Source organism: Urocampus carinirostris, chromosome 10 (genome assembly GCF_059441175.1).
Source record: "Urocampus carinirostris isolate Australia breed hairy pipefish chromosome 10, RoL_Ucar_1.0, whole genome shotgun sequence".
In the NCBI taxonomy this organism is placed as follows: Eukaryota; Metazoa; Chordata; class Actinopteri; order Syngnathiformes; family Syngnathidae; genus Urocampus; species Urocampus carinirostris.
In genome coordinates this window covers 3,450,810-3,474,586 of record NC_142358.1, presented here as the reverse complement: position 1 = coordinate 3,474,586, position 23,777 = coordinate 3,450,810, and the positions used below count along the sequence as shown (strand labels likewise).

Sequence of the window (23,777 nt, the reverse complement as noted above, 5' to 3'; positions counted from 1 at the left end):
TTTTAAAGTACTTATAAGTTCTATATTTTCTATTTGTAAAACTTTCGACTCAATAAAATGCTAGTAAAAGTCACTAATAATTTAGTACGAACAAATATCAGTTTATCACTGTCTTGATAAATCACCTGGAAAGTAGGCGCAATGCGCTGTTTCAATTGCTTCTCCAATTTGGAGGCGTTTTTTTTTCCCAAAAGATGTTTTAACTTTTTTTCTAAAGTAAGTAAAAGTTTTTTATTATCAGAGGTTGCGTCAATAATATTTTTTACGAGTATTAACATAACAATGACAAATAAGTGGAGCACTGTCTTGATAAATCTCAGATTAACCTGTCACAAATGAGCGGTAACATCGTCGCTTCTGCCAAAAGTCAAGTTTATTTGTATAGCCCTTAATCACAAGGAGTCTCAAAGGGCTGCACAGACCACAGATTATTGCAAAGCACAGACTAGTATTACACCATCTCCTGATCTAAAACCTACACAAGGGCAGGAAAAACTCAAAAACCTCAACATGAGGAAAATGAAGAAACCTGGAGAAGGTACCGCACATGAGGTATTCCCCCTTTCAGGGTGACTATGGTGCAATGGATGTTAACAAATAACAAATAATACACTGATATTGTCAACACAGAAATTTTAGTCATTCATAAGCTAGAGAATAGAAGTGTGTTTTAAGCCTAGATTCAAACAGTTCCACTGAGGTTGCAGATCGAATGTCAGGGGGCAGAGCATTCTACAATCCCGGGGCCCGAATGGAGAACGCTCTCAATCCTGCAGTTCTCTTCTTGCCTCTTGGGACCACTAGTAGACCAGCATTTTCAGAGCGAAAGCTCGAACCAGAAACATTGGGGGGAATTAAATCTGAAAACTTTTTAATTTATTATAAAGTAAGTATAAATGTTTTTTAATCAGTTTTTAAAAAAAAATGTGATTTAGGACTTTTTTTCTGCCTTTAGTTTCAATAATTGGATTCCAACTTTTTTAATGACGATGGATCACCAGTTTGGTGAATCCTGTGACCACGCTCCGCGGGCTTTATCTGATGTCACATGTAAACAGGTACAATATTCATTCAGAAAGCTTTTCACAGGAATGACTAAAAAAATCTCTGAAAGCGTGTCATTTTTCATAATTGGGGTCACCTGGAATTTGAATTTAAAAAAACTTCCGCAATAATAAAAATAATAAACAAATACTTTTGTTTGAAAAAAAAACGCTACTTGAGAAATAAAAAGAAATCTTTGTAAACGTAAATTACTTTTATGATACGGAATATACTGGAAGCTCGATAAAAGGAAGACGACACCAAGAAATAAAAATAAGAAATACATCAAGTAAAACACGATTAAGAGGACATTTGGTTCCCCTTTTCGAAAATATATTCACAGTACAGTAAATATAAAACATGGCTTGTGGTCATGGGGATAATCAACACATAATGTGGTGCCTTGAGAGTAGAGTAAAGTGCTTTTGAACTTTTATTAGGGAATTTGTCCAGTGATAAAATATTCTTATAATTACAGTTTATCATTTTGTGTTTCAGATCAATGGCAATACAATCGAGATACACAGTGAATGTATATATATACATAAAGCTGGTCACAAAGTAAGTTGCTATACTGTAGTTCTCCGCAGAAGCTAAAGCAAATGTATATATATATATATATATATATATATATATATATATATATATATATATATAAATCAAAACAGACAGATGACAATCACATAGCTAGGCTAGGTGTTTTTAGCTTGATACGATGCGATTTTCCATCTATCTACCTGTTTTGGGCCACCTTTAGTTGTCCAGTATCAGTTTGCAATTGTTCTTTGTTAGCCTCTGTTTTCTACTCCTTGTTAGCATCAAGCTAATCAGATCCAGCCTAAAGATTGTTTTTTTATGATTTCAAGTTCAACACTTTCCTCTTAAAGTCCAATAAACAAATCTTCCCTAAGATCAAACTGGTTCCTGCATTGGTTCTTTCACACATACTCATTGTACTTGTGAAAACTTGACCCGGTCCTTATGCTGGCGACGGCCGGCCGGTAGGTACCGCCATAGATTTGGTCGTCCTTGGCTCTTCGTTTGCAAAAACTGAGCAGCAGTACAGCCCCGGCGCCCAGCAGCAATCCGCAGGTGCCCCAACCCAAAAAGAGTGATGCCCCCAACTCTCTCTTCTGTGAGTCCACCACTGTCGGGTTGTAGAAATCGCGGATGACGGTGTGCGCCACCCAGCACACCGGCACTAGCGTTAGCAGGCAGGCTAGCAGGAACAAGCACCCGGCAAAAGCAGCTGTCGCATTTTTAGCCCGGGGTGCGTCTCGGCAGCAGGTGCTTCTCGGCATAGAGAATCCGGCCACGATGAGGGCGAGCGCCGTTATCACAACCGCTACCACCATCAGTCCTCGCGCCGCCTGCAGTTCTACCGGCAAGATGAGAAGGGAGTCGTAGACCTTGCACTGCATTTTGACGTCGATCTGGTTGTAGCAGTTCATCCACAAGCCTTCCCACAGGACTTCCATTACGATGAGGTTGGCGCCGATAAAAGCCGACACACGCCACATGGGCATGACCGTGATGGCCACTGCGCCAAACAGGCCCAAAAAGCCCAAAACCATGGCCAGGATCTCAAGTTTGGCCTTCATGTTTCCACTTTCGTACTCTCTGCAAGGGAGCTCGGGCGGCGGCTTTCGCTTTGCAATGTCATCCGTCTGGTTTTGGCTACGAAGTTTGAAAAAGTGGAGAGAAAAAAAAGTGCCTGCCTCTTTGCACGTGGTGCCAACGCTGACTGCACTAAGATGATTATAATTTTGGTACAAGAAACCAAAACCGTAACTTTAGCTCCAACCAAAACCTCTCGGATTGATACTGCCTTGACTGGAGATTGAACTGACAAGTTTGTAAGTGTAATACCTTTGCAGTCGAACTATCGGTAGTATTCCAATCAATTGTTCGGTTTTGGCTATAACTAGGGTTATGGTTTTGGTTGGAGTTCGTGATAGGGTTAGAGTTTTGATTGGATTCATAAGCATCACTGGGATCTTAGCTGCTAAAATGCCTGTAATGCATTCACAAGACTGTATTGAATTACCCAGTCAAGGCACTACACATTCAATGATTAGTTTTTTTCCGAGCAACCTAAATCCTAACTCTAGCTCCAACCATAATCCTAGTATTTGTACTGCCTTGAATGGAGATTGAATTAACAAACCCGTGAGTGTGATAAAGGCATCTTACCATTGAACTACGAGTACTATTACAATCAACTCAATGGTTGGGTTATGGTTTTGGTTAGAGCTAGTGTTTGGGTTACAGCTTTGGTTGGGTTAAGAAGCGGCGTTGGTAGCTTAATTACCAAGATGCCTGTATAGCACGCATAAGGGTCTGAAGTCAAGTCCTTAGTCAAGGTGTTACGACTTCGATGATTAGTTTTTGTATGATCAACCTATCTCTTTGTCTGAGATAGGTTAGGATAATCCTATCCATCTATCTATCTACCCTGGTCATATCCCTCAAGAGGCATGACCGACAGCAAGACAACACATACAAAAATCAAGAAAATAAAAGAAAATTAAAAAATAAAAAGTAGCAAAAAAACGCACACAAATTTTTTTTGACCATTGCCAACCCAAATGCCCAAACACCCAAACAAGTTAGGCACCTAAGTTGGTCATGCTTTCGTCCCTCCAGGTGAAACAGGACACAAGAAAGCGTCCATGTCACTCGGGTCAGGGTGACACAGCACACTCGTCTGTTAAACAGCAGGGCCCGACAGCTTTCACGTCTTTACCCCTGCCGCATCATACGGGTGCCCTGCCCATCCCTTAGAAGGTTTCCAAACATGCCACTATCCTTTCACAACACCTCTCCACTTATTCCTATTACAAACAAGAGCTCTAGCTTCCATTATATTTAAACCTCTTTCCTGCAGAGCACTCATAATGACAGAGGCCAGTAAAAATTTGATCAGGGGCCGGATTTTGGACATGCCTGCCCTAACTCTTCTTTCAAACACTGATGTATCATCATTTCTTCTGTTTTATCCAGTTACAATTGACATCACCATGAATAGGCACAAGCGTGTCTTGTGTTTGCTTACCTGGTAAGCGGAAACGGGAGTATCACTCAGCAATAGTTTGGCACCACGTGCAAATTCAAAGATAATCCTATCCAAGAATAATCCTCGTTTTTGTACTTCCTTGACTGGAGATTAAATTGACAAGCCTGTGAGTGTGATACAGGCACCTTACCATTTGAACTACTAGTACTGTTGCAATCAACTCTTGGTTGGGATTAGAAGCAGCACTGGTAGCTTAACTGCTAGGATGCCTGTATTGCAGTTAAGGGTTGGTTTCAAACCTCAGTCAAAGTTAAAATCTTAGGTTGGGGGATTTTGGTTGGAGGCAGAGTTTTAGTAGCGCCAACAAAAAATAATTATATATTTGTACCGTGTTGACTGGGTATCAAACCTAGAACCCTGTGATTGCAATACAGGCACATAAGCCGTAAAGCTAACACTGTTGCCTTTACTCTGATCAAAACTCTAACCCTAATCCATCCCTTAAACACTAGTGTTGTAGGGGCACCATTTCTTGCGGTGTGTCTTGGGAAAGTACAGCCCTTCCCAGGCCAACAAATGTTTCCACCCGGTTAGATCCAAATAAAACCATAACCCCAGAAATTATCCACAACCCTGTTTGTGGAAGAAAGGAATCTTTCCTGTGGAGATACCACTGATACCATATTAGAGTTTTTGATTAAGCAACCAAAACCCTAACCTTAGGTCCAACCGAAACCCTAGCCCTATTATTTGTACTTGATTGGGAAATGAACTGAGAAAACCATAAGTGTAAGACAGGCATCTTACCATTTGAGCTACCACTGACAATTACAGTTATGGTCAACTACTAAAAATATTGTAAACATTTCAAAGATTTGGGGACAAATGTTTGAACATTTCGACAGAATCTCTGAAATACTGCCACGTTTATTTTGTTGTAGTATTTTTTTTTAATGGTTGGAGGCTAATTAGTATGTTAGCTTAAGCGCAACCTAACAAGATATTATTTACCCACTTGAATATCAATTAGTTCAACCTATCAGAATTTTTTTTGTATCAACTTATTGTTTTGTTACTTCAGGTACATTTGATATTTAATATACAACTTGATTACACCATTGACCGGGCCAGGAATCAATCATTCTCAGTTTTACTATTTAGCCAAATATATTAGTTACCTATCTCATGACCTCAACAGTCTCTGAAAAATATGAACCAGGTCCATTTTTCAACATTTCTCCAAAAGCCCGCGGGGGTGTGACTTTTGTCGACTGTTTCTGTCTCGACAGAAGCTCATCGGGAACAGAAACTATAAAACCGGTCCCGCTGGTTTTGCTGAGTGATACTCCCGTTTCCGCTTACCAGGTAAACAAACACAGGACACCAGGTGCCTAATCATGGTGATGTCAAATGTAATTGGATAAAACAGAAGAAACTATGTTACATCAATGTTCGAAAGAAGAGTTAGGGCAGGCATGTCCAAAATCCGGCCCCTGATCAAATTTTACTGGCCTGCGGCCTGTCATAAAATCAATAATATGTGGCCGGCCAGTAAAAAAAGCCCTAGGCTTTCTGTGAGAATTTTAGCCCACCCTATTTCCGACCTGGCAACTGTACATAAAAAATGGAAAGTTGACTGTCAGGGTTGACTTCCAGGACAAGTGGAAATTAAAATATTTTATTTACCGAATACAAAATCGCTGTAGCTGCCTAATTTGCCAAGAGACTGTGGCTGTTTTCAAAGAAGATAATATCACGAGGGATGCTGAATACAAAGGGCTAACTGGAAAGAAATGCCGTAATAATGTGAAACAACTGGAAGCTGTTTCAACAGCACAGCAGCGCTTTTTCACGATACCTTGGGAATCAAATAGAAATGCTACAAAGGCAAGCTATGAGGTCGCAACGCTGATCGCCAAGCACTACAAACCTTTCACGAAAGGTCAATTTATTAAAGAATGCCTGGCTGAATAGTTGGCCCCCCACACATTTTCAACTTACCAAATCTGGCCCGCTTTCTGAAAGATTTGGACACCGTAAGTTAGGGGTTTAGGATAGGGTTTGCACGGGGTTAGGGGTAGTGGTTTTAGGTTTGGGTTTAAGGTTTGCGCAGTTAGGTGTTGTGGTTTGGCTTATGGGTAACTTTTAGGGGGTTAGGGTTGGAAATAATTAGGGTAGGGCTAGTGCGCCGCATGAGGCTCTTTAGCGCTGCCCTAGTGGGTCCCTAGAGATTTTTTATAAATGTTTGAAAACGAAAAAAGATTGGCGAGGGAAATATATATGTATTTTTTGAGTGATGGGTTGTTTTCTAAATAAGTATTATATATACAATTGAATTCTCAAGGTTTCTCCATATTTCTCATATTGAGGTTTTTGAGTTTTTCCTTGCCATCATGTTGGTTTTAGATCAGGGGATAGTGTAATAATAGTCTGTGGTTTGCAATAATCTGTTGTCTGTGCAGCCCCTTGAGACTCTTTGTGATTAAGGGCTATACAAATAAACATGACTTGGCTTGACTTGACTGACTAACTTATTTGTATGAATCACCTTTCTTTTAAATTAAATTGTGTTTTTATACTTCTATTTTTTTGTCGGATCCAGACACAATTGTTTTTTTGTTTTGGTCTGTTATGGGTCTTTCAAATTTTTGGGTTGCCGATCCCTGGACTAGTGTTAAGAGTGTTAAGGTTAATGCTAGAGATATGAGATCTAAGGTTTAACCCAATACACTTCCTCAGTCAAGTTTTTTACCTTTTTGTCAAAATACTAAATATGGCAGCTCAATTGACCAACAGTGGCTCAAGACTGGAGTTTGTTTTTTGTTTTCAATTTCGGATTATCATGTAGTACTTATATTATTTGCTACACATTTTTTCACTTCACAGTAGCAAACACAGACGCGTTGACATCCATATTAAACAATAAAAATAATTTGGGAAATGAAAATAATAAATATATATATATATATATATATCATCTCATTAGTTGCACCGCTTATCATCAGTAGGGGTCGCGGGGTGTGTATATATATATATATATATATATATATATATATATATATAGTGCATCCGGAAAGTATTCACAGCGCTTCACTTTAAAAAAAAAAAACTTTTTCACATTGTCATAATGGAGTATTTTGTTTAGAATTTTGAGATAAGAGATTCAATTAATACAATTTGGACTGAGGCTGTAACATAACAAAATGTGGAAAAAGTCAAGCGCTGTGAATACTTTCCGGATGCACTGTATATATTAGCCTGGTTATATATTTCTTTCTTTATGTTACTGTTATTTCAATTTTCATTTTTGGTAGTTGAATGGTAAATTTTATTTTGAAGTTTTTTGAACTTCTTCCCCGACTTTTTCATATACATGCAGTGACGAAGAAAACTCAGTAGAGGGCGATTAAGAGTCAAATATAACCTATACATTTATACATCGAACGAAATTTTAGTTATCGCAATGATTTACAATATCAAACTTACTCAAATCCGTTTGGTTTGATTGTTTTGAATTTGTGTTTTATTAGTTTCACTTTCGATAAATCCAAATAAATTAAAATTGTAATGTACTTTTCTCACAAAGAACACAAAATACTTTGCATAACTATTTTTGTACTTCGTCGTGCTCATAGCTTGAAAAAAAATGTTGACTGCTAATTCTAAATATTTTAAAGCCGGAAACATTTCCACATAAAATCAAACTGACTTCTACTTAGGAAACAAGTTTTCTTTAGTTATGATATCAATCATGATTAACACAGTTGTAATAAAAATGTTGGGAGATTAATTATTTCAACACATTTTGACTAAAAACAAAATATTTTCCCTCTCCTGTGATTGCTCAGTACATATTGCCAGCAAAACATTTACAATTCAATAAATAATCAAGAACAACCTGACTTTGTAATCCAGTGAAGATCATTTTTTTCAGAAACCGGACAAAAATGTGCAAAAACACGAGAAAATATTTTTTTTCCGAAAGGCAATACCGAAGAGCAAAAAAATAAAAAGAATATTTTCACAGTCGACAAAAATAACAAATATTCAATATTCAAGTAAAACGGGATGGTGTTAACAAGAACAGACACACATTGTTATTAAGGAATCAAAATGGACTAAAAAGCTTGTAAAAAAAAGTGGACCTAAAGAAGGCTTCTATAAAAACTTGATCCCTCCAGCTATTATTCCATTCTTGGAGAATAAAAATAAACTTCTAGGTCGCATGAATGCATATACTATTCACAAAAAAATTAAAAAGTTAGCTATAGGTGAAATTTCAGGAGGAAACAAGAATCAAATACAGTAGACCCTCAGGATATGCCAACCCTGCCTTATTACATTTTTACTTTATGGTGTGGAATAGGAGGTTTTTTTGGCCCCAGTTTAAAGCATTTTCCCTACTTAATGATGCTATCAACCACCTTTTTTGTGGGACCAAAAAACGTACAAAATTGAAATTTTGCCTTCCCGCTATTGGTTGACATATAAAATACTGTTCTGCTGTTTGTTTGCATCACTACCTCCCACAATGCCCCTCGCTCTCTTCGTTCAGAAGCTTGTTTAGTTTGTAAAAACATTGCAAGTTAGTTGGATACAATACTATGTTTTTTTTTTGTACTGAATTTATTTGCTATAGGACCCAAAATTTGCAGAGATGGCAATGAAGAAGCATAAACATGATAACTATGGAAAAAAGCTTGTGATTATCAAGGATGTTAAAGAATGCACACATATCGCTACTGTCGCTACCAAGATGCATGGCTGTTTTGAGAATTGAGATCCTTCCTCACAGCTCCATTGAGGTTGGCGTAGCATATTTTTTCACCAAAATCCAAAACAACAGCGTGTGTTTTCAATAAGAAAACACACCAAGCACAGAACATTATTTTGCATGTAAATTGCATTCACAATGAGACCCAGTTTAAAGGTGACAAGAGGCGTGTGGGACAACACCTGTAAAATGACTAAAATATATATGATATTTAAGGAACTGGTCAACTGGACTTAAATTAATATTTTCTAAATTACTGTTTTTGAACAAAAGGTTAACAATTCAACATGATCTGCATGACTTTGAGAGTTTCCTGTTGATTTTGTTATAGTAGAGAGCCTATTAAAATTACTTTTGTTTGAGCTAGCCCCTTATCTGAAAGATCACATTTGGGGGTCTGACTAAACTTTCAGAATCGTATGAAAAGACAACTGTCAAGTAAACTCAAAAGTCTATTCTTGTTCGAAGAATTGAAAGTGATTTCATTCAAGAAATTGCCAAGAAAAAGATCTCCTACAACGGTGTGTACTACTCCCTTCAGCACAAACAGCCTCTAACCAGAGTAGAAAGAGAAGTAGGAGTACATTACAGTCTGTATTTCCCTTTGCAATCCCTACTTTGGATCAATGTTTTATCCCACTGTAAAGAGCTGGACGGACACTCGGAAGGTTTTTTTAAAGGTCAACTTGCATTTTTGGCTCCTCCTGAAAGTCCTCCTGAAGTCAAATGTTTCTCTAACTTTCTATGACAAGTAACATTTGGCAAGAGCAGGCTGAGCTCCAGAGCACGGCCATAGTGTGCAAACACTGCCAGTCATCAAAGCACGTGAATACCATTCCAGGATTGTACTATTGGTTGTCTTAGTGACTCTGTCCAAGTGTGTTTTCAGTCCGGCGAGTTATCTGGCTGTTCGCGCCGCACCCAAACGTTAGACCTCTTGCTGTCCCCACCCTTCCCTCCCTCGTCCTGCAGGGACAATTCGGCCACGGAGATGTCCAAACGCGCCCCGTTGTCCTCATCGCTCAAAATATCCGTCTCCTTTGCTTCTTCAGTTTCTTCGTACTCTTTGAGGTCGAACTGTTCTTCCACCCAGCGATCCGTGTCGGCTGTTTCTGACGAGGACGGCGGGAGACGCTCGTAGTCCGTTTGTTCGTCCTCCGTCCCGGGAGGCAAACTCGGATCTTGTCCTGGCTCACCGTCCGAAACGATTTCTGTGTCGATGGTGAAGCGGTTTCGCACTAGCTTCCTACGGCCGAGCGTTCTGGTGGGGGCCGATGCTGTGAAAATAATGTTATTTTATAAGTTTATAATTTAGTAGAAACTCAAATGAAGAAAGAGGACATCAATGGATTTTGAACTAGCAAGGAGGACAGGGAAAAGCCTTGAGATAAAGTCCAGCATGTTCCACAAGCCCTAACCCGAGCCCTTTCTTTATACAGTGGAACCTCGGTTCTCGACCATAATCCGTTCCAGAACCCTGTTCGAAAACCGATTTGCTCGATCACCGAATATCGTTTTTCCCATTAAAAGTAATGTAAAATTGTTTTGATCCGTTCCAACACCCTGCATGTTTACCATGAACGTAAACATGAAGCTAACCCAGGCTAATCGTACGTTCGCGTACGTAAAAAAAAGGATTATGAATAGGATTTCTTACCTTTGTGGTGGACGGTGGGGAGAGAAAAATCATCAAAAGTTTTTCAACCTCTTCCAAAACTTGCGGCAGTTGCTTGCTTATAGCACTAACTTCCTTAGCCGCATCACTCGATTTCACAGCCTCCTTATTCTTTACTATCGTACTGATAGTAGATTTAGCCATGCTGTATTCACTAGCAATATCGGAAATTCGTACACCTCTTTCATATTTAGCTATTATGTCTTTCCTAAAGGCAATAGTTTTACGAACAACTTGTCTTTTTTCACCTGTCCTGCTTGCACCGACCTCCTTCGGAGGCATAATTAGGGGCTAAAACACCCGTACGCCGCTCAGCATCGCACCCTAGCGTACCGGCGTTCGAACTCCGATTTTTTTGACCGAACAGCGAAGCAAGAATTTCTCGAAATTTTTGGTCGAACACTGATTTGTCCGAACTGAGAGGCGTTCGAAAACCGAGGTTCCACTGTATTAAATCTCCTTGTAGGGCGGCATGATTAACCGAAATTTAATCCATCGCGATGTAACGTGGCGCGATTGTGTAATTGTAAGGCACAACATTTTTCTAAGGGTTTATAGTTTGTTATTGGATTGATGGAGAGTTTGGCCAACTAGAACGCTGCTATACGCTTGTTGGCTTTTTCCCGTCCTCTCACTTGCTCTTTGAGTTAATTGGTTTATTGGTTACTGTAAAATCCGGACTATAGAGCGCACCTAATTATAAGCCGCACCCACCACTTTTTAAGTGATTTGCCACTTTTGTACTTACGCAAGCCGCACCTCTGTACAAGCCGCGTGCGCACGCATTAAAACTTGTGACACAATCACAAGTTTAATTCAGACCAAGCTGTAAGTTCCACAATTGTAACTTTTTTTGGTTTGAACAAACTTATTGACACTAATAACAGCAAACAGACAATGTGAGGTTTGGACAACCCTTCTCGACAACCTTAAATAAATATTAGACAATCTTAGAACCACAATCGGCATCATGAATGGAAAATGATACCCGTAATTAACGTATGATGCAGACTTGTAAAGTCCGGGTCCCGTTGAAAGTAATCCAAGGAAACAAAATGTATATTTCCAAAGGGTGGGAAAAATATATATCCACTATTGTCCGCTGCGACAACAGACAGATCTACTCAGCTTTACCCCACTTCCCATCAGCCCGCGTTTACTCCGCCCCTTATTTTTGATTCGCTCGTAGAACACATAACAGAATAAATCTCTAAAATAAATACATTACAAAAATATACAGTTGCAAATACATATTATACATGGTTACACATGTTTACGAAGAAAGACGGTACACCGAGAGAGTTTTCAAAGCTTTAATAATAATATAACTTTCATCCCAAAACGTTCCTTTGAAAGGTACCAACACGCTAGTAGGATCACGCTCGCAATGCATCAAACGTGTCTGTCAAAAGAAAGCATCCCGTAATTGTGAAATTTACGGTAGATCGTCCTTAACTTCCTACTCATAACTATCGCCATCAAGGGCGTCTTCCTCATTATCGGAACGTACCTATCCTTAACAGACAATGTACAGAGGTTGTAGTCTTTCTTGGCGCACATATTCTACTGTTCTTAATTTTACCTTTTGTACTCCAACGCCGCTGGTGGCCGTTAGAAAAATTACATAATTTGGCCGCTTCACTGAATAAGCCGCAGGGCTGCACATTTGGGAAAAAAGTAGCCGCTTATAGTCCGGAATTTACGGTAATTTACATGTTTATGTATTGTTGATTGCACAATAAACATGGTTTTGTCTCGCTGCTGTACTCCTACATTTCCTGAAGTGGTGGGGGGAGTAGTTGAATGATGCAATCCCAATGGTGTTATATTTCAACCTACAGTTAGTTTTTACCATACCCAAACTGTTCTGGGGGTGCGCAAACACCCCCCCCCCCATTCAATTTTTATTTTTTTTTTTAAATCGCGCAGCCCTATCTCAGAGGGCTTTATAAAGTTTGATAGACACTCAAAAAAGGAGAAGACATCAATGGATTTTGAACCTGCAAGGAGAACAGGGGGAAGCCTTCGGATAAGAAAGTCCAACATGTTCTAAAAGCCCTAACTTGAGCCATTTTTTTATATCATATCTCCAAGAGGTTAAAAGCAAATCTGCTCCAATGGGTGTGGGAATCAAAAATGACAACATGATTGGCTGATAGTGACAATGATCGTAAACAGGGCATAATAGTCAAAATAACGAACTGGCATCCTATGGAATCTTCTTTGCAGGATTCCAACATTAATAACAGAATAACTTCTTCAATAAAAACAAGAGCGCAGACGCTCTTCAAAGCTGTTGAATGTTTCCAAGGACTTCAATTTTTTTCACATCAGAATAGAATGGGACATGAAGACAATTTAACTATCTTTCCGCTTTTCAGATTAAAGTCCTTCTTGATCAAATAATATAGAATCGCACACCTGTAATGTAGATCTGGATTAAGCTTTAAATGTAATTTGCAAAAAAAAATACCACAAAAATGATGCCAACGCCCGATTAAAAAATTGGCAAATACTAAATATTTTTGCAAAAATTATTCTGCCCAAAATGATAAAAAATTGCATTTTCAGTTTAAGCTAAAAGAAAAAGAAAAAGGTCTCAAACAAGGTTAGGCAAGTCGTGTGAAGCTGGCTTTCACTTGGGGGCAAGACTGTGCACAATGTGGCTGATCACTTTTCTTTTTGCACATGTGGAAGAAAGGGAACATAGGTCAGTCAATTTTTTTGAACAAGACATTTTCTCAAAAGTTGGTGTGTCCCTCTGCTTCCATGTTTTTGTTAGCCGCTAGCCGGACTTAAGCTAACACTTACATGCCAACTCTACAGAGCTATCTTACTAAGGTTGAGCAGTAATTTGTAGATATGTGATTTGTGTGTTTATTCCCCAAGTCAATTGTCTGGCGCTAATCTATGCGCAGTAAGAGTTAAATTAGTATCATTAGCATTTCATTATCTGATTGAATGTTTTTTTTTTTTTTTAAAAAGCTAGAGTTACTCAGTACTTAAGTTACTTTTTTCACCAAGTACTTTTATAATTTTACTCAATTAATGATTTGGATGACTACTTTTTACTTTGTATTATTCTGAAGAAACAGTCCTTTTACTTGAGTTAAATGTTTGATACACACCTCTGCCGACAATACATTTAAATTTCTGTGCTTCCCAAGTAAACACACAAATTGGATCAGCTCCTGGCTGATCTGGGACTGACATAAACTAGTTTTATTCTCCTTCTTAATATTATACTATCTATTATGAACACTTTTTTGGACCTTTTACAACAGTGGTCGGTAACTCTTTTTAAGCCAACTTAATTTTTTTGTTAGTGATTAGCATGAAACTACCAGTTTGATATGCTTTTCTAAAATAACCTGCTATTACCAAGTTATTACCACTTTATTACTATGTGTACCAGGTTGTCCTTATTTGAAGGTTAAAATGGGCTCAGTCAAGCACTGCCTCGTATAAGGACGCAGAATGATTTACGTATACAAATTATCGGCTAATTTAAAAAATAATCTTAAAGAATTGACCAAGTATTTCAAGACAGATAATTCAAACAATTCATCACGCTAGTTAGAATTTCTTGCATCACTTGCCCTGGAAATAAGAGGAAAAGGACATTTGGATCCTTCTAAAGGAATTTGTGAGAGTTGCATCACACGGTGGTGCGAGGGCTAGCTTACCTGCGCGGTTGATGACGGGCCGAGCGCCTTTGAGGGCACAAAGGCGCTTGCCTCCAAAGGGAACGTACTGCTGGCTGAGCGGCAAACTCTCCGTCTTTAGCAGCTGCCGACGGTGCTTCTCTCGCAGAATGGAGTGTACCGTACGCAATAAGTCTTTACGGCTCTCTGGCGAGCTAGGGAAGAAATTTTGGAGTCATTTAAAGCCCCAGTGTGTATTAAATAGCGACCCCTAGTGGTGTAAAAAAACCTTCATTCATTTTGATAAGACTTCTGATTCAAATAATCAGCAAATTTCTTTTACATTCTTTTACACACAATTTTAGGTTTCAAAATATATACAGGTACTTATAGTACTCCAATTGACATGTTTGGCCTCCATTTTGATACTACAGAAGGCCGAATGACCATTTTAATTGAGTTAGCTTTGTCATTCGCATTCGTCAGCTGGTTCTGTAAGTGAACGTGGCCAAAACATGTCAATCAGGCATATGATACTATTTCCTCTATTTATTTTCTAGCCTCTCATGTTAGCCACTTAGCTGCAGGTTATGCGTCGTCGCTAGCCGCCATTGTTAGCTGCTCCTTCTCTGTTCTTTTGTATCACTCGCCTTCCAAGGGCGCTCGTGCAGGAAAACGTTGCTGATTTGTGCATTAAGCCATTTTCCTTCTCTAGCCACTCAAGTTAGGCAGTTGGCTGCCATGACAGCTGCTACCCACTTTTTTTATTTTTAGCTGCTCCTGCTGCGTCTTTCTTTGTCACTTGCCTTCAGCAAATCGTCATTCAAGCTTATGTTGCTGAGTTCTATGAATCAGGAATTTGTTGCTTTATTTCTACCCTTACTTCTCTAGCCACTCTCGTTAGCCACTTGGCTGCGGGCTATGACTCGCTGTCAGGCATTTTGTTATTGTTAGCTGCTCTAGCATTGTCCTTCTGTGTCACTCGCATTTTTATTAGCTCCTCCCTCTACCGCTAATGTTATCCACTAACACCAGCTCTGACCAACTCCAGCTATTGACTCTTTCCAGCCACTCCAGGTGTATCAAGCTCAATCAGTCTTTTGTTATCGCTGGCAGGAATTAAAAAAAAAAACTTTTATATCCTGTTGCTGGCTGAAATTCGTTCTTGCTCACTTGAGAATTTTTTTGAATTCACATCAGAGTTTTGCCAATTGGTATACTTCGGGTTTTTGTCCTTTTTCCAATGCACAAACTTCAGACCAATTCGAAGCCAGGGATCAGGAGCCGTACAATAAAATTTTACTCAAATTTAAGCAAAACCGCCAAATCCAGACAAAATAACTTTTTTCAGTGCAATTATTTCACTGCGTGACTTTTTGATAAATTTATGAAATACAAATATTGCCAGAGCCTGTGTCCCATACTCACGATTATATCACGTTAAACTCGTCTTCCTCTTGCAATTACTTAAAATCGTTGATGCTCATTTTGACCTTCATTTTTTTCATAAATAATGTTTTCAAAACAAGGTGCAAGCAGAGTTCCTTTGTAAAAATGTCACAAAAAACTGCAAGCAAGTATACTGACATATTTACCTTCGGTTCAGAGGGCGCATAGCTACGCCCAACCGCTACTGCTCACCCAATCTGTGGGTTTTCATCACAAAGTATCTCTCGTCGTACACGTCTTAAGATGAATAATAAACGTACTTTTTACGGCAAAAACGTACAGGTTGACAGGTATGTAATAGACACACCAAATCTTCTATTTAGCCAACCAGAAGTTAGTGACATGAAGATGACTTAGTCCTCACCTGCAACACAGTTGGAAAGCTCGCTCTGGTCGGCCTTCGGACTCTGACTTAGCGTGAACGATCTCGCACACGGATGTGCCTTCGCCATCTGAAGGGAAAACATGTTTGGTGAGGGTTTGCAAATCCTACAGTTGAACACAAAGCAAAGCTTGATGTTTTTTATTTGTATTTATTTCACTCTTTAAAAGTAATCCAGATGAGCCGAAAGAGGTAAAACATGTTTATTCCTGCTTTAAAATAAAATCTTAAATCACACCATAATTCAGCATTCAAGGAAAACAGGTTTCAGACCCATCTTGAAATGTCCCAGTTCTACAAAGATGGTTGTTTCCAATGAAGTGCATGTTGTATTTAACTCACTGAGTGCCAAAGCCGTATTATCACCGCTTCTATGTGATGAATCCAAACTGAACAGGGTCCTGTCATTCTCCAAAAGTGAATTTGTTGGATTTTGTGAGTCAGTCACGCATAACTGTCTTTTTTGTACTGTATTGATTTGCAATCAATCTACACCACGTTGTTGGCTAAACTTGTTCCCATAATGCTCCATTGTAACCTTGCACTACGTCGCACCATGACTAAAAATAGTGTGATGATGAGATAAATTCTAATGCCTGTTGATTAGTCATCCACAATCTGAAATGCCTTTTAATTAGGATTTGCCCGATATTGCAGTACCTCTGAGAACAGTGCATTCACAATGATCGCAGAAGGCTTTAGGGCTAGGACCTTAGCTTGGCCTTTTGGCTGAGAATAAGAGTCCCGGCTCCTAGGCTTTGTAGCATACTATGAACTGACCGATAATGGATAATGAATAACGAAGATAGAACAATAACCCTTAAAAACCCCAATCACTGCAAATGCCACTAAGATTGAGTATTCTAAGTTGGATCACACAGATATAGAAGTTTTTTTTATCATCGGCTAGATTTTTTGTTTCAATCAAATGCCTTCAGAACAGGTGAGACAATAACTTGAAGCCTTACCTGGTACCTTGTCAAATTTGATCGCAAATTTGACCACATTTGGACAAGGTACCATAAAACAAGGCACTATAAAACCTCTGCGCCAGTGTGTTTTACTCCGGCCAATTTCTTTTGACATTGTGAAAGAGTTTAAAATATTTGACTTCACTTTCCAGGAGTCTATTTATGATTGTGCACACTTGCGCGTCATAATAGTGCGTAAAAATGAAACATTAGTGGCGTTTTTTAGGTCTGATTTAAATACCCTTTGAACATCTGCCGTATTGTTGTTTTCTGGTTAATAAATGTGTCACTCATCATTTGAATCAGTTACTACTGGCTAAAGCTATTTAGAGCTAAATGAGGCAACGTTTGTTTTATCAATAGAGGCCCTATAGGCGCATTCAGGCTATGCACCATGATAAAAAGCCTGCTATTGGCCGAGAGTAGTGTCACTCGAAAGGTCAGAGGCTAACGGCCTTTTTGGAAATAGTTTTACGAGTCTGTTGATTTGTAAACGGTAATATGTATGACAACAATTGTCCCACGGTGCAGAAATGCTTTTGGGCGGATTATTTTTATCTGTCTGCATTATCGTGTGTTTTGGAGTAAATATTTCACTTGGTTGGATTTACTGGAGGGTCCTGGATTTATCGAGTCCATGTTCGCTGAACATCAACTCATGAGCCGACTACCCAGGGCACTTATCTAAAGTAGCTATCTAAAGCTATCTAAAGTATTCAGGTATCTCGTATGAGATTAAACGTGATGTTTCTGTGATGAGCACATTTTGAGGTGGTCATTATATCTTGAATCCCAAGAGTTTAAGCTTTCCAATGATACAAGGCATGGTGTATTTGAGTGACTGCTGACATAGTGAAGACATGCTTCTCAAGAGTTAAGGGGTCAATTTCCTTTAGGACTACTAGAAACTAACCTGCATTAGCTAACGGTCTCACTTGGAGCACATCTGTCGGAATCATGTGACAATATCGGAAGGGGTCTTTTTCCTCTGAAGGCGTGGATGCTCGGTGGGTGCCTCCCTAAAAAAAACATCATTCAGGCTTGACAAAAAAAAATACATTCTTGATTCGTGCGGCCACTCACGATTTTCTTTTTGGGTTTGGAGCCGTCCTTGCACACTAAGACGACTGCCGTTTTGAACACTGAAAGATAACAAGCCGAAAAAATGTTGTTAGCTTAAAATCTGTCCACATAAAAGCACAGAGAAAGAGCGATGTACCAAAAGCAGTCTTGGGCACTTTACTTTAAAAAAGGAATGAGTTATAGTTACTTACCACTTCTTCCAAAAAGTAAGTGAATTACTCTTTAGTAAAAGTAACTAGGTAAGAGGGAAAGTAACTATTTACATTAATTTCAAAAATAAGTCGAAGAATTTGAAATTTTCTGAGCATATAACTAACACAGCTTTTCACTTGTAGGGATTAGAATTATTTTTAGAGAACCAGCTTTTTCAGCTTGGCCCACTAAAAGGAGTCAGCTCTTTTGGGTCCAAAACAGCTCTTCGGGTTGTTTTTGTTGCTTTAATCCCTACATTACCAATTATTATTTAACATTATGCACGGAATGACTTAAATAAGGGGAACAATGAAGGACAAAAGACAAAAATGGAAAAAAAGAAGATGAAAACTATAATAACAAAAGGAAAAACAGAGATAAAAGAAGAAATAAGAACAAACTTTATATTTTATATAAACACATTAACACTAAAAACCCTGGAAATGTAATCAAAATATTTATAAATCTACAAAAAAAGGACAAAATATAAAAAATGTAAACCTCTTTTATGTTCTACAAATTTCAAGTGAACAACACAAAATCACAAAAAAAATGTATATTGACCAATCACAAGAGAAATAAGTCGTCTCGGAGAGGATCAGCTATTGATTGTTGGGAAGCCACCTCCATTCGTTCAATTCCAAGAGCCGGCTCATGGAGTCGTTTTGTTTAAGAATGAAAGAAGTTGGGTGCTGTCAAAACACAGTCCTCATCGCCTTTTCTTTAGCACATTAGTGAATACTGTATTCGTAATCGCTATCTAACTATTAGGTAGTCGCTATTGTGAATAGTGATGTGAAAGACGAGACACAAAAAACAAGGAGGAGAGCGGAAACTGCACAGCTGAAAACTGCAACAGGTGTGCTTCGATTATAATAAATGCATCCCTAACACTGACCAAAAGTCGCCATCTGAGGCTCTTTCTTCCACTTTCCTAAGGAAGGAGGCGGGTTGATCCAGGAAACGATAATATGGAGAAGCAGATCGCCCATTGACAAGTCAACAACCTGAAAAGATGGAAAATGTCTTTGAAAATCACCAAAATATTTCACGGTGGCTTCATATTATGAACCCTACCTCTTTTTTGTCTCCGCTTTGCTCATTAATAAGTTGATCGAAGACGGCACCAAACTCCTCGTGAATCTTCTGCATTTCGTTAATGTGGCTTGCCACTTTGTTCATGGCCTTTACGGCAACTGTTTAGGATTAACATGATTAGCATGGTCGTTTTAAAAATACAGTAATGCCTTGATACTTGAAGAAAATTGTGTTTGACCCAAAATTTTAAAGTACATTTTTCTCCGGTATTCCTATTATATAATGTGGTTTCGACTCTCAAAAAAAGGCATTCATTTCAATTACAAGTTTCTCTTTTTGTAGGACCGGTAAAATAAAAAGTCGATTCAATAACGTTTTATGTTCTAATATATTTTTTTTAAACTTTCCGACATTTTTTCATGCAACCCCAGCTCTCACGGTAGTTTTAAGTCCCGTGACTTTGTATGGGAAAAATGTTCTGTATGCGAAAAAATTAATTGGTCGAACGGTTTAAGATTGAGGACTAAAGTATAGACGCTGCCCGACCTACGAACGAGTTAGGATCCGGACGATCGTTCGTAAGTTGAATTTCTTCGAAAGTTGCTTCAGTGCTATATTTTGTTTGTTTATGGTTTATATAAGTATGTTTAAGGCTTGTATTAGTAGCCTGTATTGTTTTTTTACTAATAATTAAACATTTAACAAAATAATATGCTCTATAAAGATAGCTAAAGTGAGGTTTTACTTACTTTTGGGACTTGCGCTTGAAGAGGTCCTCTTTCGTGGTAAAAAGTGGCATTAAAAAATGCATCAAGCTTTCTTATTCCACTTTCGTTTCAAAAGAAACGGGTCACTTCTTTCTTACACTAGCAACCATATTGAGTGGATGCACAAGAGAATAAATAATAAAAACGTCAAAGCTCTAGCGATACAGTACACGTTGTTATGAGAACACACAAACCAGGAAGTAGAACACGTATTTCTTCTTCGGGGTGGATGCTGGGTGAGCTCTCACAGCGCCACGCAGCGGAAAGAAGCACTACAGTACTGTCCTCTACTCGAAAAAAGGTGCACACAATACAAAATCCAACTCAGAGTAGTGTCCGGATATTTTTCTACATCCCGAAAAAATTATCGTATCTGCTGGAATCCATAAGTTGAATGTTCGTAAGTCGGGGAGCGTCTGTAAGCAGTTATACTCTAACACAGGGGTGTGAAACATATGGCGTGCGGGCTTGATTTGGCCAGCGAGACAATGCTGAGAGAATCACAAGAGAATAATGAGCTACATTGCGTCAACCAAGGACTTGTAGTTTTATATGTGTCTACTGGATGTCACCAAAGCCAGACGTCACTCGACGCTAAACATAGCTAAACGACGCTAAGTGTTTTTGGCCCTTTTGGCCCATGTTTCTTTTGTAATCGGCGAGTTTTTAACCGAACGTGGAATAAAGACAATTGTTTACTTCAAATATTTTTTTATAAGCAATAAGTATCCCCAGTCGCTTAAGGTAGTTCATATAGCGTGTCAGCCTAGCTCCACCCGTTGTATTACATATCTCAGTAGTTCTGTAATGGGCAGAACTCCTTCAACACCAACCTTTTGACATTAAATAACGTTAGATGTTATCACACACTCTACATTTTAGCACGAAACCCAATGAAGCTCCAGAATATTCAAAAAAAACAATTACGTGTGCTTGTTTGGAACCAAAAGAGCCAATCTTTTAGCAAATCGCAAATCTACAACGTTGTACATTGAAGCATTATGTGAATGAGTTAAGCCAAATCAATGTTTTTCAACGATAGACCAATCATGCCCCTTAAGATAAAAAAGGCAAGTCAACGTGGTACCATGAGTAAAATAGTGTGATGAGGGATAAAATCGTATTCCCTTTCCCATGTCATCCAAAGTGAATTTAGTCTTATAACCATGATTATTATTGTTACCATTACACATGTTATTAATGGCGGAAACATTGTCAAACATTCAACTGGTTCATTGTACAAAAAAACAGTTGCAGACCACTGCTGTAATACTAACACAGGGGTCAATAACCTAAGGTTCGCAAGCTATTTATGGCTATTTACACAAGTACGTATAGCTCAAAGATGATTAATTATTGTCTTGCATTCAAAGCAAATGTCACACAAGACAATTCTGACATTTTATAGGGTTCAGTCCAGTATATAAAGGACACAATTTAAACTAGTTTACAGTCAACGTGCCACACCAACAGACCCCGTTTTGGCTGTAAATTGCTAAATTGTGCTTTAAATAGAAGCTCATTAAACCGTCTATGTTCATTGTTGAGACACTTAATGATGAAAAGCCACATAAAAAGCTTTAAACACCCAGAAGATTTTGCAAAGTACTTAGAGCAATGTGATTGGGTGAAAAAATGGGCAGAGCCATACACACTCATTTTCCTCACCCAGCACAGTCTGCACCAAAGGTAAATACGTTGGTATCCTTGTTTGCAGTACTTTGTGACATTTTTATAACTCACACCTCGTTTTGAAACAATTATTTAGGACAAAAATGACAGTAAAAAATGAGCCTCAACACTCTTAAGTAACTGTGGGAGACACATTTTAAGTGACATATTTATATTGATGATGGACACAGGCTCTTGCATTATTATTTAAGACATTTGATCAAATCATCAAACATCACAATTACATAAATGTGCTGAAGAATAATCTTTTGTCTGGAGAGCATGTTTGGCAGTTTTGTTGAATTTTGTCCTAAAATATGGTGTGTTTGGTTGATTGGTAGATATGGAGTACCAGGAGGAAATGAGAGTGGGAAGAAATTGATTGAGTTATGTGTGGAAAATGAGTTGGTGATTGGAAATACATTGTTTAAAAAGAGGGACGTGAATAAATATACCTTTGTCAGAGCAGATGGTGGTAAGATGGTGGACAGACCACTGATGGAATATGTAGTGGTTAGGAAAGGGATGTTAAGTAGATTGTTGGATGTGCATGTTTACAGAGGTGAAATGAGTGGTATGTCTGATCATTTTTATGTGGAAAAAAAAAACTGAGAATAGATGGATCGTGGAGGGCTAGTTATAAGAAGAGTGTGAAGGAAGAGGTGAAATGTCAGAGTTGAATAAGGCAGAAAAGGAAAGAGTTTAAAGAGAGGATGGGGAAGGATAAATGGATTAGTAGAAGAGAAGTGGAGAGTGTGGAAATGGAATGGAAGTGGTTTAAAGAGGCAGTGTTGAGGGGTGCAAAAGAAGTGTGTGGAATGAGGAAAGTTGTTGAGGTATTAGGAAAGGAAGTGAATGGTGGAATGATGAGGTATCAGAGACTTTGACAGAAAAGAAACGTGCCTTTGAGCAGTGGCTACAAGATAAGAGTGGTGATGCGTATGAAAGTGAAGAAGAAAGGTTGGTAAAAGCGGCAGTGGAAGCAGCGAAAAGGAAAGCAAATGATGAATGGTGTAGAAGGATAGGGGTGAACTTTGAGGAAAGGAGAAAGGTGTTCTGGAAAGAAGTGAAAAGATTAAGAAAGAGCGAGTCGGTAAAGGAAGAGAAAGTGAAAGATAAGGATGGTAGATTGCTGGTTAGCGGTAGTGCAGTCAGGACGAGATGGGCAGAGTATTTTGAGAAGTTGCTATATGTGGAGGATGGGAGAGAAGTGAGAGTCGAGGCGATCTATGGTATTGAGAGAATGCCCGTGGAAACATGGGAGGTGCAAGAGGCAGTGAAAGAAATGAAAGGGGGAAGGCGCCTGAGTTGGATGGTTGTACTGCTGAATGCTTGAAAAAAAAGTGTTTTTATGTGAACAGCAGAGCATGTGTAAAAGAAGGGAGTGAGACAAGTGAGTGGTTCCCTGTATTGACTGGTGTGAGACAGGGGTGTGTGATGTCACCATAACTGTTTAATGTGTACTTGGATGGTGTGGTGAGAGAGGTGAATGTAAGAGTATTTGGCAGAGGTGTAGAGATGATCTATAACAGTGGAACGGTGTGGCAAGAAAGTCAGTTATTGTTTGCAGATGACACAGCGCTTGTGGCTGATTCTGAGGAAACATTGAGAAGGTTGGTAACAGAGTTCGGAAGAGTATGTGATAGGCGTAAGTTATGTGTGAATCTTGGGAAGGGTAAGGTGATGAAGTGCTCACGTGATGGAGTGGGCATGGCGTTAGAAATAAGGTTGCAAGGACAGGTGCTGGAAGAAGTTGAAATCTTTAGGTACTTGGGTTGTGATGTGGCTGCAGTTGGTGGAATGGAGTGTGAGGTATTGCAATCAAGGAAGCAATGTTTTGAACTGAGCAAGCGTGTGGATAAGAGAGTACTCGGTTGGTTTGGACACATGGAGAGGATGGATGAGGAGCGAATGTTGAAGAGGATCTTCAGAGCAGAAGTAAATGGAAGGAGACCAACAGGAAGGCCGCGATTGACGTGGATGAATGGTGTTATGAGTGCACTGCAGGAAAGAGGTCTAAATCTAGTGGAAGCTAGAGCTCTTGTTGGTGACAGAAAGGAGTGGAGAGGTG

The 23,777-nt window shown here is 38.9% G+C and overlaps 2 protein-coding genes across 6 annotated transcripts in view; both read right to left on the bottom strand.

Moving 5' to 3' along the window:
- Positions 1-1,454: 1,454 nt before the first annotated feature.
- Positions 1,455-3,217, bottom strand: LOC148357507 (claudin-4-like). Its single transcript, XM_088346486.1, has one exon. It carries the CDS (start codon positions 2,643-2,645, stop codon positions 1,983-1,985), a length of 663 nt encoding a protein of 220 aa, XP_088202612.1. The 5' UTR covers positions 2,646-3,217; the 3' UTR covers positions 1,455-1,982.
- Positions 3,218-7,775: 4,558 nt separating this feature from the next.
- The window catches only part of LOC148357504 (rho guanine nucleotide exchange factor TIAM1-like), a 105,929-nt gene continuing 89,927 nt past the window's right edge, over positions 7,776-23,777 (bottom strand). For all 5 annotated transcript variants that reach the window (XM_088346481.1, XM_088346485.1, XM_088346484.1 and 2 more), the window contains 7 exons: positions 19,308-19,426; positions 19,129-19,237; positions 18,039-18,097; positions 17,869-17,974; positions 15,967-16,054; positions 14,196-14,368; positions 7,776-10,111 (listed from right to left, as the gene is read on the bottom strand). In XM_088346481.1, coding sequence (XP_088202607.1) covers positions 9,720-10,111; positions 14,196-14,368; positions 15,967-16,054; positions 17,869-17,974; positions 18,039-18,097; positions 19,129-19,237; positions 19,308-19,426 — 1,046 coding nt within the window. In that variant the 3' untranslated portion in view covers positions 7,776-9,719. The remainder of the gene's footprint in view (positions 10,112-14,195; positions 14,369-15,966; positions 16,055-17,868; positions 17,975-18,038; positions 18,098-19,128; positions 19,238-19,307; positions 19,427-23,777) is intronic.